A 17,746-nucleotide genomic window follows, 5' to 3' on the forward strand; every position below is an offset into this window, starting at 1 on the left:
TACTGCTATTCCCTAACCTAAGGGTATGTCTACACTGCATTCCTCTTTCAAGAGAGGAATGCAAATGTAGACATCTGAAATTGCAAATGAAGCGGGGATTTAAATATCCCGCATTTCATTTGCATAATCGCGGACGCCCACTATTTCAAAATATCTTATTTCGAAATAAAAAACGTTGTTAAGATGCGGTTATTTCGAGAGAAAACCCTTCTTCCAAAATAACCTTTACTCCTCATAAAATGAGGTTTAAGGATTATTTCGGAAGAAGGGTTCTCTCTCGAAATAACTGCGTCTTAACAGATTTTTTTATTTCGAAATAAGGTATTTCGAAATAGCGTCTGTCCGTGATTATGCAAATTAAGTGAAGGATATTTAAATCCCTGCTTCATTTGCAGTTTCAGATGTCAACATGTGCATTCCTCTCTCGAAAGAGGAATGCAGTGTTGACATACCCTCACTTATTTCCGGCGTCCTCTCTCAGTTCATAGAGCAGTCCTGGTTGGCTGCTCTTTCCCTGAAAACACTGGATTCACAGTGCATAAAATGGATATAATGCAGTGTATTCAATTTTGTAGGCAGGGTTGTAAGAGGGTTTTTTTTTTTTTAACCTGTAAACTGAAGACATTTTACGTGGAGATGATTAAAAAAACAAACATGGAACCCCTGAATGCCATTTGCAGAGAGTAAATTTTGGGAATTATAATGCAGTATACATTTTTACCTGAGAAAGTACTAACACCAGTATAAATAAACATCTAGAAGAACATTTGATGATTTGCAATGGACTAGGTGTGACAGTATAACTTGCCTACAAAAAATTCTCAGTAATCAAAATACAATTAAGGGTTACTCTAGCAAAAAAAATAAAATAAAAAATAAAATAAAATAAAATAAAATAAAATATTTACCATAGTTTGAGCTGGGTGCCGAGTACTTGGTGCTAGACTTGCGTATAATGTTTTCATGGATCTGATACCATTCATTTTCATTGTTGCACCTAAAATAAAAAGGATACTAGTTAAAGTTACTTGCTCTTTTTTTAGCCAAATAATAAAAACAGAGTAAGGTTTTACTGTATATGTTCTGTTTTGAGGGAGAAAATCAACAAAACCCGCTTTTTAACAGATAGCAGAAGGACATTGGGCCAGAAGGAAAACCAATCTTGTCTCATTTTCTACTATTAATCTCTTTTTCTTGGACACTTTTGACCTTATGGTGACTTCTATAATTTTGTGAAGAGTTCACTTTGCACATAATGATACAGTGGTGGAAGGTTTGTACATACAGGTAAAACCTTTCTAGTCTGACACTCTCTGGTCTGTCAACATTCATGCTCCAGAATAATTTTAGTTACCCACATGTTCACTTACCATGAGCGTGGCCAAGTTTCCCATGGTCCCATAAAGTTTGTTTACAGTGGTCACTCCTGGCTCTCAGTGTTCTGTGCTGTTATTTAGCTCTAATTTACCCCAAATGTCTTCTAAGAGCCCAGTAAGCAGTAGCAGTGTTAAGCATGGTTTTTATGCTTTATCTACTTATTTCCTTGTGCCAATACAGTAAAATCATGTAACAACACTAAGTTTGTTATAAAGAGAACTGATCAGCCTTGGCTAGGCATAGGCTTATGTAGGGTGTATCAGTACAGACATACATTACTAAGCAGCATTACAATCATTGTTCCATTTATTCACGGTGGTGAAATAAAAATGAAAAGAGAACCACTCACTACAACATTGACCTCCCATAGGTTTGGCAAATTCCCTGGTTTGGCACCCGTCAGATTTTAAAATTTTCAATTAACTTTTGAAAAACAAAGATCAATTTAATCCTAAAATTAATTGCTGCAGTTTATTACCCTTTCACATTTGGCAAGAAATCAAGACACATGACAGGTAAAACTGGGTAACTGAAAGGTGAAATGACAAAGACACTCTTGAGTATTTCAGTTATTTGCAAAAAGTCTTACATTTGTTTACCTGTGTTGAACAGAATATCTAGAAATATAAGACAAATCCAAAAATGTATAGGGATAACAAACATAAAAATCTACAGAGAGATTTCTTTTGCTGAGTTTCCTTCAATTATTTGTTCATCTTCAGCCAAAGGGATCTAGGGATCATAACGGATCATAAGCTCAATATGAGTCAATAGCGTGACACAGTTACAAAAAAAGTAAACATCATTCTGGGACACATTAACAGGAGTGTTGTATGACACGAGAAATAATTCTTCCATTCTTCTCTGTGGTGATTAGGCCTCAAGTGGAGCAACGTGGCTAGTTCTGTGCACCAAATTTCAAGAAATATGTGGAGAAATTGGAGAGGGTCCAGAGAAAAGCAACAAAAAAATTAAAAGTCTAGAAACATGACGGGCTCGTCTACATTGGCCCCTTTTCCGAAAGGGGCATGTTAATTTCACAGGTCGTAATAGGGAAATCCGTGGGGGATTTAAATATCCCCCGCGGCATTTAAATAAAAATGTCCGCCGCTTTTTTCCGGCTTTTAGAAAAGCCGGAAAAGAGCGTCTACACTGGCCCCGATCCTCCGGAAAAAGCGCCCATTTCCGGAGGATCTTATTCCTACTTTAAATCCCCCGCGGATTTCCCTATTACGACCTGTGAAATTAACATGCCCCTTTCGGAAAAGGGGCCAGTGTAGATGTAGCCGACCTGTGGGGGAAGACTGAAAGAACTGGATTTGTTTAGTCTGGAAAAGACTGAGAGGGGAAATAATAAATAATAGCTTTCAAGGACGGGTTGAACCTCTTTGGTCCGGTAACATCTGAAGTCTGGCAGACCACGAATGTTGCTAGACCAGACAGCACCAGTCACAGAGACTGAGAGTAGCTGGGAGTGGAGTCAGACTGGTGGCTGGTAGTCTGCAATGCCAGTGGCCTGGGGGCAAAGAGCCCTAGAAATGACTGTCATCCTGTGTGGAGCTGGGTTGCTGGGGGTTGGGAGCCCTGTGAGAGGCTGCTGTGCCATGCGGGGCTGGGAGCCCTGAGAATAGCTGAGACCCCACGCATAGCAGGGCAGCCAGAAGCAGAGTCCCACACCAGGCTGGGAACAGCACAGCCAGGAAGGTGGGCTGGGGGAGGTCAAGCCCCTGGATTCTCCCTGGATAGTGGCTAAGAGGGGAGCTCCAGGAGAACCCGGAGGCCTGACTTCCCCTGATCCTAAAAATTCCCTTGCTCAGGACCACTCAGGTCCCACGGGTATCTAAAAGGGTGTTAAAGGAGGAGGGAGAAATATTATTCTCCTTAACCTCTGAGGTAGGACAAGAAACAATGGGCTTCAAATGCCGCAAGGGAGGTTTAGGTTGTACACTAGGAAAAACTTCCTACCTGTCAGGGTGGTTAAACACTGGAATAAATTGCCTAAGGGGGGTTGTGGAATCTCCATCACTGGAGATAATTAAGAGCAGGTTAGACAGACACCTATCAGAGATGATCTAGATGGTGCTTGGTTCTGCCGTGAGGGCAGGGGACTGGACTCAATGACCTCTTGAGGTCCATTTCTGTTCTAGGATTCTATAATTCTATGCATAATTTTAATGAGGTTCTGCAAATACTTTTACAGTACTGTATATATAAAGTTAATATAGCAATATATGTCAAGAGTTTCCAGGATAGCAATTACGATATGTTTACTCATCTGCATAAGTTGTCATTATTTTTTGATTGATAAAAAAGTCAACTGTTGCTGTCAGTCCAGATGATAATTTGTTTTATGAATGTTATTTAGCAATATTTATCTATGGCATCCGAGTGGACTGATCTTTAATAGTACAAACCATCCAGATACATTTCTTAGCTAGTGTTAGCAAAAATATTGCATATGAGCAAGTTCTGAAATATTTTCTATCAGATTTATCTTGGCCATAGTACTAGCTGCTTCAGATTTTATTCCAGAATGACTATATAATAATGTGCATCTACAGCATGGGTAAAAGATGATGCTTCCTGGTCTCATTTTTACAGATTTTTGATTTTCCACTTTTTGCAGTTAGTTTTTCTCTGTTCTGTCCACTTCTGACCTCTTCTTCAACTTTGTTCTCTCAATTAACAACTTAAAAATGAATATTAATAATGAGCCATTAGAAAGGCAACTCCTGCAAGGAGGTTTACAGGATCTGTCAAAAAAAGGCTCTTTCTTGACAGATCCCCCTCTAGACTGCCACTTTTTGCCGACAAAGTGCTGAGTCGGCAAAACACGATGGCCATTTTTATGCAGATTAGGCACGGGATATTTAAATCCCTGCCTCATTTGCAATGTCGACCTGCCTAATCTGCATCTAGACATAACCTTCATGACCAGAGGTTTGTCTTTTTAAAAACTGTAAACATCACACCTACCTATGAGCTACATACACAAAACAAGGATAGCGTTCCTATAACTTAAAAACAAATGTTTATTATATATCTAAACTTTCATTAAATAATAATGCATGTTCATTGGTACTTGGCACCTTTTTTCTTCCTCCAAATTCTTTTGCAAATTTTCCCATGCAGGACAACTCACTATGGGTTTATGCTCTAGGCCATTTTGCAAATTTGTACAGAAAGTAGAGAAATCCTTTTAGTCTTCCCTATTAAAATCAATTCTACTCCTTTGGTTGCATTGCTTCAGAGCATTACTTTGTATATGAGTGTTTGTTTACATTGCATCAGCCCTTTCTGATATTTTAGCCAGTATTTTTTCTTAGATTTTTGTGTATCAGGTTGTACATTTTATTAACTGAGATTACTGCAACTTTCTTCTACTCAGTCTTATAGCTGCTGAAAACTGATCCAAGGCAACTTGGTGAGTCAATGAATCTCAGTCCTTTGCTCTACCACTTGTACACAATTAATGTGTAGGACAAGCAACCACAATAGCCAACATAAAATACCCTTGGTAAAAGCATATGTTCTCCTCTCTTTCTGCAGAATCTAGGGAGAACAGGGCATTGTCGAAAGTGAATACCATCAATTTGCTGAAGTCCCATCAGTAACTGAGTAGTGAGAGGCTCTGACAGATTGTACAGTGCCTTAAAGGCTTGATGTTTGTAACTTCTTGACTTGGCAGATCAGTCAATACCTTGGAGTATTTCACCAGTGTAAAAATACTAATACTAGACTTACTGCTTTGTCAGGCTACCTTGTAGCTTTCTAGACCCACAAGACTGCAAGCGCAACTTGCTATAATGTAACATGACCACAGGGCAGAAAGAACCCCTAAAGCCTCTAATCTCCATGTTTTACAGCAGCTATACAGCTTTAATGAATAATATGGATCTCTTCTATAAAGACAGTTTAGCAAAGCGGACAAATTTACACTTGGATGAAAAGCAGTTTATGGGTGTTGTGATTTCAGTGATGGATGATTCTAATCTTCACAATAAGAGTAGATTTACTAATTTTTCCCAGATCTTACTACTAAAACAGTTTAAGACGACTTGGGAGCATGCGGCGTAGGGGCTGCTGAAACCCTGAACAGTATGGGCACATCTACACAGTAGAGCTAAAGCCGAAATAAGCTATGCAACTTGAGCTACCATCAATTACCTAGCTTAAGCAGAAATAGTTTACATTAGCTTTTGGCACTGTCTACACAACAGGAAGTCTGAGGAAGAGCACTCTTCCTCTGATTTCCCTTACTTCTCATAAAATGAGGGTTACAGGACTCAGATAAGACATCCTCCAGCTTGACATTATTTTGACATTATGTTGAAATGACTGCTTGTAGTGTAGAGGCGGATTGTGTTATTTCAGAATAACGTCAATTTTTCCTAAATAACACTGCGGTGTAGACGTACTCTGTGTGTTTCACTATTCCTTTCATTTTGCTGCTGACCTCTTTACTTCTAGTAATTAAGTCACCCAACAAATGGTACATGAAAACAATCTAAAGGGACTAATGTGAAGCAGTCACATAAAAAATTTAATGGTAAAATATCCAAGTTAATGCAGATAATTAATAACGTGCTGAAAACATACATTTTTAAATTTCTAATTCAAATTTTTCTCTTCAAGCAGAAATTTTGTCCTAGAATTATGACAATCTACATTCATGGATAACTTTTTAGTGCACAAAAATGTGGAATGAAATCCAATGTCTGAACTGACATGTGGGATGACATCTTAGGAAAATGTATGAAAGCATGTCAAGGATGTGTTCTGATGTGCTCAGTGTCAATACATCTGCCTCCTCTAACCACTGGAAAGATGATAATAGCTCAGAGTTATAGGGTGAACATGAAAAAATATGGATTTATAAAAATGTAAATATTATTAAGCATATGTTCCTTACTTTAAAAAGTGAAATAACTCTTTAATTATTTTAATAGCAGCATTAGGGACTGATCAAACTTACCCTGTGAAGAATTTATAACAGACACAAAGAAGAAATTAGTTATTGCATGAGAATTACTGTCTATACTGGACTTAAGAGGGAGAGAAACTGGCTTTCAGCCAGTTTTCACTTCTTTAAGATATATAAGAAAGGCTTAAAATGTTTTAAACAAAATGCAACATCCCAAACAACAAACAATATGGGTACGTCTACACTAGATCATTAGTTCGAGCTAGGTAGGGTAATTAGGGCAAGCGGAGTTGCAAATGAAGACCGGGATATTTAAATCCTGGGCTTCATTTGCAACTCCGCTTGCTCTAATTACCCTACCTAGCTCGAACTAACGAGCTAGTGTAGATGTACCCTAAGTTGTTTATATTGGAAACTCAAGTCTTATGTGACCTTGAATCATAGAAAAGTAGAGTTGTAAGGGACCTTAGAGACTAGTCCTGGATAACTACACCAGAAAGTGTTTGCTGGCAAAACTGCTAGTAGAGATGCAGCTGATACCATTACCCTGAACAAAAGCTATGCTGGCTGTCATGGTTGCAGAGTGAACCATAGCTTCAATCCTTTTTGCCCTGAGGTGTCACCTCCCTCAAGGATGGACCCATGCAGTTCAACCAACCTAGGAGAGGATCCTTGGATGACAGCTTCTCTGTTTACCAACCATGTTAACATGACAGGCTCAGCTGCATTTGTCATCTGAAAGCTCATTTTTTCCAGGAGTCTGTGACAGTAGCTGATTAAAGTGACTCAAACAGCTTCTTCAAAAACAAAGCGTTATTTATTCACTCAAACAGATATAGCACAAAGAGCAAAGGTTAAAAATAAAGGTTTATATACACACGCCCTTCCCCTTAAATAAACCTTAACCCTTCCTTGGCATTTTCAGTAAGTTCCATTCAGCCCAGTTACCTCCAGCTCAAGGCGAAAGCAGTAGGCTGTGTTGTTGCAGCACACTCTCTATGTCCCTCCAGGTTAGGGAGACCAGGCTGCTGACTTTCAGCCTGATCACCTGGTTGAAAAGGGATCCTCGTGTCTCTGGTCAACACTGGTGACTTGGTGGTTGACTGTCCAACTGGTGATGCTGCTCCATGCCAGTCTCTGCACTGCATGGCTCCTTGGAGCAGCTACAGGGCTTCACATGCTGCTTCTGCCCCAGTGCCATCCCTGCAGCTCTCATTGGCTGGGAACCATGTGAGGGTGGTGACTGCAGGAAGGGCAGCACACAGAGCCATCTGGCCACACCTCATGGCTTAGGAACCAGAGGAGAGAAATACTGCTGTTTCTGGGAGCTGCTTGAGGGACCCTGCACTCAGAGCCTGCACTCCAACCCATTCCCTCAGCCCTGATCCCCCTCCCACCCTCGGAACCCTCCATGTCATCCCGGAGCACACTCCTGCAGTCCAAATCCTTTATCCCCAGCCCTACAGCCTGCACTCCCAGCTGGAGATCATACCCCTCAACTCCCTGCCCAGCCCTGATCCCCCTCCCACCCTCCAAACCCCTCAGTCACAGCCCAGAGCAGCCTCCTATACCCCAAACCTTTCATCTCCAGCCCCAGCCCAGAGTTTATAACCTCAACCAGAACCCTCAACCCCATCTCTGCCCCAGCCCAGAGCCCTAGACCACACTCTGAACACCTCAACCCCAGTCCAAAGCCCCCTTATAAGTCCCAAATCCGTAACCCTAGGCCACATATCAGATGTAACAATATGGTTTTTCTGTAGGCATGTTGGGAGGCCTGTGGTAGGTCTGAATCAAAGCTGCTTTCTACAGCCAGACTGAAGAGCAGCAGCTCTTAGCTGTATGGCCTGGAGTCACATACTCACAGTCCATCTACATTGTATTCAAAAAGTGTCTCACCCACCTGTGAGAAGGGGACTTTGTCCTGATAGCTCCCCACTGTCACCAGATAAAGAAATAGATCTCAAGATGGGTAAAGGAACTTAAGTAATACCATTCTGTCTGGCAAGAAACTGCTTATCAATAGAGAATGGTGTGGAATCCTCATTCTATGATCATTGTCATTACACTTTCCTATTGTTTGAGTGTGTGATCTCTGTCTGGTTTGTAACTGTTTCTGTCTGCTGTATAATTAATTTTGCTAGGTGTAAATCAATTAAGGTGGTGGGGTATGATTGGTTAGGTAATTTTGTTATGATTGGTTAGTAAAATTATACTAAAATAATTGGTTAAAGGTATAGCTAAGCAGGACTCAGATTTCATTATATAAACTACGGTCCAAGAAGGAGACCAGAAAGAAGATCGGAAGTAACAGAAGCAGACAAAGAAGAAAAGGCTGGAAGAAGACCAGGAACACCAAAAGAAGGGGGAAAACATGGAAAAGAAGAAGAACTCACCTCCGAGTCACAGCCTAAGACCAGAGAGACTGATATTGCCTGGCCAACAGGAGAAGTCTGCCTGCACCTGGATTGGTGAGCATGACACTGTGTGCTTAGCATGTGTATTCTGCTTGTTTGGGAATTGTCAATAAATAGAGGATAAGGATATTACTGTGTGAGGCTCTTTCAGTGGCTAAAGATCCTGCAAAACCAACAGGAAGATGCGCCCTGAGCCCTAGGAATTGGGTAAGGGTGGGTGTGTAAATTAACAGGGTTGCACACACCTTGAGCCCTAGGAACTGGGTAAAGGTGTGTTTCCCTACAGTGTGGAAGGGATAGAGAAATTTGTGTGGGTAACAGAGACTGCACCCCCAGCTGGAGCCCTTACCCCTGGTACCCCAAAATCCCTTGCCCCAGCCCAGAGCCTCCTCCCACACCCTGAACCTCTAATTTCTGCCCCACTCCAGAATCCATACCGCCAGCCTAGAAGTATTAGAGCTCACACCTCATCCCACATTCCAAGCCCCTGCCTCAGCCTAGAGCCTCCTCCTATACTTTAAAAGCTTTGACTCCAATCCCCAGTCTCTCACCTCCTCCCACACCTCAGCTCCCTGAGCCAGCCTGATGCAAATCAGTGACTGAGGATGGGGAAAGTGAGCAAGAGGGGGGGAAAGAGGGGGGGTGGAATCTCATGGATGGGGCTTCAGAAGATGGGCAGGGAAAGTGTGTTCAGTTTTGTGCGAGTAGAAAATTGGCAACCCTTCTCTAGGTACATATACACTGCACACTTCTCTCAGCACTAGGTAGAGTATGTATATGCATGTTCCTCCTAGTATGAGTATAAATAGCAGCGTAGATGGTGAGGCATAACACAGGTGAATAAAGACATGCCTGAAGAGTTATGTGAGTACCCTATATACTCCCTGCTTGACCAAATCTTGCCCGCCTATTTTCATGGCTATTTTTAGCCATGTAGTGTCCTGCTGCCTCCCCACTGCTGCAGCCCCTACCATCTGCAGGAAAAGACTTCCCAGCTAGGAATAGCTCTGTCATGGGGAAGCAGCAGGGTACAGCTTAGGCAGTACTCCAGCTCTCACTGCCACTGGGCTCAACCTCCCTGAGCATTTCCTACCACAATGAAAGTAGCAGTTCAGCAGAAAAGGACCTGGGGATTACAGTGGATGAGATGTTGGATATGAGTCAACAGTGTGCCCTGGTAGCCAAGAAGGCTAATGGCATATTAGGGTGCATTAGGAAGAGCATTGCCAGCAGATCTAGAGAAGTGATTACTCCCCTTTATTCGGCACTGGTGAGGCCACATCTGGAGCATTGCATCCAGTTCTAGGCCCTCCACTATAGAAAGAATATGGACGCACTGGAGAGGGTCCTGCGGAGGGCAACCAAAATGATTAGGGGGCTGGAGCACATGATCTACGAGGAGAAGCTGAGGGATTTGGGCTTATTTAGTCTGTAGAAGGAAAAAGTGAGAGGGGATTTGATAGCAGCCTTCAATTTCCTGAAGGGAGGTCCCAAAGAGGCTGGGAGGGAATCTCCATCCCTAGAGGTTTTTAAGTTCCAGCTTGACAAAGCCCTGGCTGGGTTGATTTAGTTGGGGTTGGTCCTGCTTTGGGCAGGGGGTGGACTTGATGAACTCTTGAGGTCTCTTCCAGCCTTAGGATTCTATGATTCTATTAAAGGCTCTAGAAGCACAAGCAGCTGAAGATTTCCTTGTTGTCTCCCCTCACCAGGCCATTTCACCAAACTGCTTTTCACTGTGGCACATAACTACCACAAATCTCACATGCTGCAGTCAGTAGCATAAAGTGTAGGTGAAGGCTCATTTTTCCCTTTCTTTTTTTAGGCCTGGGGTCCTTTAATGATTTAGTATCCCCTTTGATATTAGGCTCAGGCCTGGGAATTATAAACCTGGCTAGCAGTATGCATAGCAAGGACCCAGAGGGCCCTGGTGCAAAAACAAAGAGGTCACCTTTCTGGTTCCAAAATCTAAAATGTTGCTTATCTTTATCATCTTGGAAAATCACAACTTATCCATCATATCCATAAACATGCAGCCTGAACGTTGTGTCATAAGATAAAGCACCCATACACAAAACCCAACTACCAGTTTACTAGTACATTTTAGCTAACTCAAAAACTGCACAACAGCATTGATGAGGCTTCACACATTAACAATAAACACACATTGTATCAACACTTAAACTGATGCATGTCATGACCAAACTATACATGTAGGTTAGTCAACAAGCACAAAGATGTGAGTCATCACGGTGTCAATTCTGCCTCAAATTGGTTCAATTCAACTGGACCTGAGTTACAATGAGAAATCGAGCCCCAAATCTTCGTATCTGAACCCCCAATTTTGTCCAAGGCAAAACTTGCAATTTGAGCACATAGACTCATAGACTTTAAGGTCAGAAGGGACCATTATGATCATCTAGTCTGACCCCCTGCACAGTGCAGGCCACAGAATCTCACCCACCCCTCCCAGAATAATCTTCTCACCTATATCTCAGATATTGAAGCCTTCAAATACTTTGAAGACCCCAAGATGCAGAGAATCCTCTAGCTGTGATCTGTACCCCATGCTACAGAGGAAGGCGAAAAACCTCCAGGGCCTCTGCCAATCTACCCTGGAGGAAAATTCCTTCCTGACCCCAAATATGGCGATCAGCTAAACCCTGAGCATGTAGGCAAGACTCATCAGCCAGACACCCAGAAAGTTCTCTATAGTAACCTATCAACCTATCATCCCTCCATTGACCTATTCCCACTGATAATGAATGGACAATTAGTTACCAAGATCATGTTATCTCATCAAACCATCCCCTTCATAAACCCATCTAGTTTAATCTTGAAACCAGATAGATCTTTTGCCCCCACTACTTCCCTTGGAAGGCCGTTCCAGAACTTCACTCCTCTAATGGTTAGAAACCTTCGTCTAATCTCAAGTCTAAACTTCCTACTAGCCAGTTTATATCCATTTGTTCTTGTGTCCACATTGGTATTAAGCTTAAATAATTCCTCTCCCTGCCTGGTATTTATCCCTCTAATATATTTTAAAAGTGCAATCATGTCCCCCTTCAGCCTTCTTTTGGTTAAGGTAAACAAGCCAAGCTCCTTCAGTCTCCTTTCATAAGACAGGTTTTCCATTCCTCAGATCATCCTAGTGGCCCTTCTTTGTACCTGTTCCAGTTTGAATTCATCCTTCTTAAACATGGGAGACCAGAACTGCACACAGTATTCCAAATGGGGTCTCACCAATGCCTTGTATAATGGCACTAACACTTCCTTATCCCTACTGGAAATACCTCGCCTAATACATCCCAAGATCGTATTAGCCTTTTTCACGGCCATGTCACAATGGCGGCTCATAGTCATTCTATAATCAACCAGGACTCCGAGGTCCTTCTCCTCCTCCGTTACTTCCAACTGATGTGTCCCCAGCTTATAACTAAAATTCTTGTTATTAATCCGTAAATGCATAACCTTACACTTCTCACTATTAAATTTCATCCTATTGCTATCACTCCAATTTACAAGATCATCCAGATCTTCCTGTATGATATCCCGATCCTTTTCTGAATTGGCAATACCTCCCAACTTTGTGTCATCTGCAAATTTTATTAGGACACTTCCACTTTTGGTGCCAAGATCAGCAATAAAAAGATTAAATAAAATTGGCCCCAAAACTGATCCCTGAGGAACTCCGCTAGTAACCTTCCTCCAACCCGACAGTTCACCTTTCAATATGACCCGCTGTAGTCTCCCCTTTAACCATTTGCTTATCCACCTCTCAACTTTCATATTAATCCCTATCTTTTCCAATTTAACCAATAATTCCCCATGTGGTACTGTATCAAATGCCTTACTAAAGTCGAGGTAGATTAGATCCACTGAATTCCTTTATCTAAAAAATCTGTTACTTTCTCAAAAAAGGAGATCGGGTTGGTTTGGCACGATCTACCTTTTGTAAAACTATGTACAGCATTTGCATTCACCAATCGCATGTGGATGGACACCAAATGAAAAAGATGGCTACTTACCTTCTCATAAGGAAATGTGTTGTTCATTCCATTCCAATCAGGTGTGCACGCGTTGCCTGCATGAGCTTTGGAAAATTTTTCCCCAGCAGTTCCTATCAGTGTAGCTGTGGAGCTCCCTGGAATGGCACCCTAATAGTGGCTTATATATGCCACTGCTGGCTTGACTCCCCCTTCAGTTCCTTCTTGCTAGCTACTCCACAGAAGGAGGATGGCTATTGAAATGGATGTATATAACACAACAGTTACAAGAAATTGAGTAACCGTCTTTTCTTCAAGTGTTTGTTCATGTCAATTCCAATCAGGTGACTCTCAGAGGTGGGGTCAGAGTTAAGGAATCACTAATTGGAGTACTGCTCTAGTAAGCCCTGCATCATCTCTGGCCTGCAGGCTGATGGCATGAGTGGTGAATGTATGCACTGAAAACCAAGTTGCTGCCCACCAATTATCTTGGATTGGGACTTAGACAGGAACATGGTGGAGGAAGCCTGAGGTCTCGCTGAGTAGGCTGTGACTGCTGATGCTGGGATCTTTGTTAGCTCATAGCAGGTGCAGATGCAGTCTGAGATCCAAGATGGAATATGCTGTGATGATACTGGGAGACCTTTTATTCAGTCTGCTATCACCTCGAAGAGCTGAGTTGTTTTCCTGAATGGCTTTGTGCACTCAATGTAGAATGCAAGAGCTCACCAGACATCCAGGGTGTGCAGCACTTGTTAATGCACACCAGTGTGTGGTTTCGGATAACAAAAGATAGGAAAATGTCTTGCCGTGAGTGAAACTGGGATATCACCTTGCATAGAAATGCTGGATGTGGTCTGAGTTGCACCTTGTCCTTATGAACGGTCATGTAGGGAGGTTCAGATGTTAGTGCTTTCAAATTTGAAACCATTCTAGTGGATGTAAAGGCTATCAAGAATACCATCTTCCGGGACAGATACAAAAGGGAGCACATGGTGATGGGTTCAAAGAGTGTGCCCATAAGTTAGGTGAGGGCTAGGTTAAGGTCCCAGTGGGTGAAGGTGGGACAAATATAGGTAGAATCTGTCGTTGAGAAAACAACTCACCATGGGGTTATAGAATACTGAGCAGCCTGAGTGCCCTGGGTGAAAAGCTGAGATTGCTGCTAGATAGACCTTGATGGATGATGGTGCTAAACCTTGGGTTCATAAGTGAAGGAGATATTCCAGAATGAGTGGTGTAGGCGCATGAAGTGAAAGTAATCACTGCTGTGCACAATAACATGATAACCTCTTCCACTTTGCAAAGTAAGTGGCCCTGGTGGAAGGTTTCCTACTGCCAAGTGGTACTTCTCTTACTGGTCTGGAACACTGTAATTCTGAGCTATTCAGCCATGTATCTTCCATGCCATGAGGTGGAGAGACTGGAGGTCCAAGTGAAAGAGACATCCATGATCCTGTGAGATTAGATCTGGGTACAGTGGTAGGGCAATCAGGGACTCCATCAACAGTTCCAACAGTGTTGTGAACCAATGCTGGGTGGCCATGCCAGGGCTAGCAAGATTACAGTTGCCTTGTCCCTGTGGACTCTTAGCAGAACTTTGTGAATGAGTGAGATCGGAGGAAACACTTACATTAACTGACTGCTCTATGGAATCATGAACACATTCATGATACAGCCCAGGCTATGGTTCTGGAAAGAGTAGAATGCCTGGCATTTCCTATTGCTCCTGGTGGCAAATAAGTCTATCCAGGGAAACCTCTACTTCAGGAAGACTGAATGGATCACATCGGGGCTGATAGACTACTTGTAAGAAAGGATCTGCTGAGACAGTCTGCCAGGCCCTTGTGCAGACCTGGGAGATAGCAGACCTACAGATGAATGGAGTGGACTATGCAAAAGTACCAGAGTCTCAGGACTTTGTGGCAGAGAGGCGATTACTGTGATTCTCAATGTTGTTTATGTAAAACACAGTGGTGTTGTTGTCTGTCGTCACCGTCACACACTGACTCTGGATTTATGAGCAGAAGGTCTGGCAGGCTAGTCTCACAGTCTTTAGCTCCTTCATGTGAAGCTGGAATTCAGCTTGGTCTCACCTGCTCTGCATCCAAAGTTTCCCCAGATGTGCCCTCCAATTCTGGTTCAATGTATCTGTCACAAAGTCAGTGAGGGCAATGAGGGTTGAACGGGACTCCTTTGCAAACGACATGAGGGGAGAGCCACCACTGTAGAGTGTCCAAAAAATTGTTGGGAATTGTCAGTATTGAGTTCAAGCTGTCCCAGTTTGGTCAACAGACTGAGATATACTCTTGCCATAGTGGAATTGTGAGAGACTGGCTAATGTTGGCAAAGGACTGAAATGTGGAGTCTAGAAGAATGGCCCTTGCCTGTACAGTCCAGAATTGCCTCTGTTAACTCTATTCTTTGTATGGGAATTAACACAGACTTGTTTGTGTTCAGGAGGAGACCTAGATACTGGAATGTATTCATAGTCAGTTGGATATGGGCCTCCTCCTGCTCCCTAGAGCAACCCCAAAGAAGCCAATAGTCCAGACCTGAGCACCTCTCTTGCAAAGGAAGGCTGCTACTACCGACATGCACTTGGTGAACTCACAGGGGGCTACTTACAGTCTGAGGAGAAGAAAGGTGAACTGATAATGGCTGTGAGTCACCACAAACTTGAGGAAATGTCTGTGTACTGATAGAAGGGCAATGTGGAAGTATGCATCCTTTATGTCAAGGGCGGCACACCAGTTGCCCAGATCCAGAGAGGAAATGATGTTCTTTACAGGGACCATGCAGAATTTCAACTTCACCAAGAACTGGTTGAGGCTGCATGGTCTAGACTGGGACTGAGACCTATTTTGGCTTTGGGGATTAAGAGTAGGCCCAAAATTCATTCACTGACCTCTTGTTTTTGAAACTGTATTTCTCTCAGGTTATGTCTACACTTGCACCCTCTTTCGATAGAGGGATGCAAATGCAGACATTCTAAATTGTAAATGAAGCCGGGATTTAAATATCCTGCACTTAATTTGCATAACTGCGTTATGGCGCAATTTCGAAATAAAAACGCTGTGTAGATGCGGTTATTTCGAAAGAAAACCCTTCTTCCAAAATAACTGTTAAACCTCATTTTATAAAGAATAAGGGTTATTTCAGAAGAAGAGCTTTCTTTCAAAATAACCGTATCTACACAGTGTTTTTATTTCAAAATAGTGCTATTTTGAAATAGCGCCATAATGTGATTATGCAAATGAAGCGCAGGATATTTAAATCCCGGCTTCATTTACAATTTCAAATGTCTGCATTTGCATCCTTCTATTGAAAGAGGGTGAAAGTGTAGACATACCCTCAGTTAACTGGTATCAATCCATTCCTTTCCTTTCACAATCCTATATTCCTTTCAGAGGTCCTTTTCTTGCTGAACTACTAAAGCCAAATCCAGCTGGCCTTGCTTTGCAATTCTTATATTCAGAACGTCAAATAAATTTGATCTTTAATATATCTTTCTCTTCTAATGAGAAATGAAATGAATACCAGATAGTATCTGTAACATGATATAGTTTTTATAACACAAGAATATCATTGCCTATTTATGTTTCTCGATCTACATTGGAAGGTTTTGTTTGAAACAAACATTGCACAGATGGTTTTAACACATTACCCATAAGCAGCCTCCACTTGCCTACACTTGTTTCTGGCCCAAACTCTAGGGATCATAAAAGTGGTCTAAAGCTGTTTTTGCATCAACTACTCTTCTAAGTTTCACTTTTTGACCAAAGCCAAGGATTTGATTCGAGCTGCTTAATTTTAGGCATCAAAGTTTGAAAACTCAGCCCTAAATATATTCATCATTAATACATTTTTCATAGTTTTCCTGGGACATTTTATTAGTGAACAAATATATATATTATATATAAATAAAAAATTCCTCATTTGCAGTCCAAATTTCCTTTTTGGTTGTTACTTCCATAGTAAATTCACAATGCTGGCTGTTTCACACACAGCATTCGACTATTATGTCAAACACTGGGCAGAAGTAAAATGAAGGCTCTACCCAGCAAGGCAAATAGCAGCAAAGATGTGTTATAAGATTAAAAGCAATTAGGCACTATACTTGCAATGAGAGAAAGGAATTTTGAAGCCAAAAGGTTCTGTGTCAGATGAGGAAAAGGACAAGGGAACAATAGGATTGTGAAAAAGAGAACAAAAAGGAAAACTGAAAGAAGGAATAAGAAAAAAGTGATATCAGTTTAGGAAGATGGAAAAGAAAACCAATGGAGATAAGGCCAAAGGAGCAAAGAATTAAAGATGAAAAGGCCATACAGAAAAACAAGAGACAAGGAAAGTGAGCTAAAAAAATAATGTACATATTTAGATTTATTAGTTTTTACTTAATTTTAAAAACAGTTTTATGGCTATATAATTAAAATGTATTATTACAAAGGAAACTTGAAATGGTGTATGTAATGATCTTATAACTATGGCACTGTGGTATTATGTCCTCTTTGCAAGGATATAACAAGACTGCAGGATTAAGAAACAAGAAAAACTCGATTGTGAGAGATGAAGAAGTTACTCACCCTGTGCAGTAACGATGGTTCTTCGAGATGCGTGTCCCGTGGGTGCTCCACTATAGGTGTCGGGCTTGTTCCGGCGCCACACATCGGAGAACTTTCCTAGCCATAGTCTGCCGGACCACGCATGCGCGAAGCGCAGCTCGTGACTTTTTGCGCCGTTTGCATTCGTACAGTCCGGCTCCTGCCAGTTCCTCCTGATCCTCTTGGTCTGAAAGACAAAAATAAGAATTCCGAAGAGGGGAGGAGGGCAGGTCGTGGAGCACCCACGGGACACGCATCTCGAAGAACCATCGTTACTGCACAGGGTGAGTAACTTCTTCTTCGAGCAGTGTCCCGTGGGTGCTCCACTATAGGTGAATTTGCAGCAGTAGCCCCTGAAAGGAGGGGGGTTCGGAGCTATCGTACTGCGGCTGTGGACAGCACCGCTGTTGCCACTGCCCCATCTGGAAGGTGAAGGTTGGG

The 17,746-nt window shown here is 42.1% G+C and overlaps 1 protein-coding gene across 8 annotated transcripts in view; it reads right to left on the reverse strand.

The window, feature by feature from the left end:
- DOCK3 (dedicator of cytokinesis 3) overlaps positions 1-17,746 on the reverse strand; it is a 541,072-nt gene that overhangs the window by 154,062 nt on the left and 369,264 nt on the right. For all 8 annotated transcript variants that reach the window (XM_089781050.1, XM_089781049.1, XM_089781053.1 and 5 more), the window contains exon 13: positions 909-997. In XM_089781050.1, the coding sequence (XP_089637176.1) occupies positions 909-997 (89 nt within the window). The remainder of the gene's footprint in view (positions 1-908; positions 998-17,746) is intronic.

This window comes from Pelodiscus sinensis, chromosome 11, assembly GCF_052426305.1.
Source record: "Pelodiscus sinensis isolate ZL-2025 chromosome 11, ASM5242630v1, whole genome shotgun sequence".
Taxonomy (NCBI): domain Eukaryota; kingdom Metazoa; phylum Chordata; order Testudines; family Trionychidae; genus Pelodiscus; species Pelodiscus sinensis.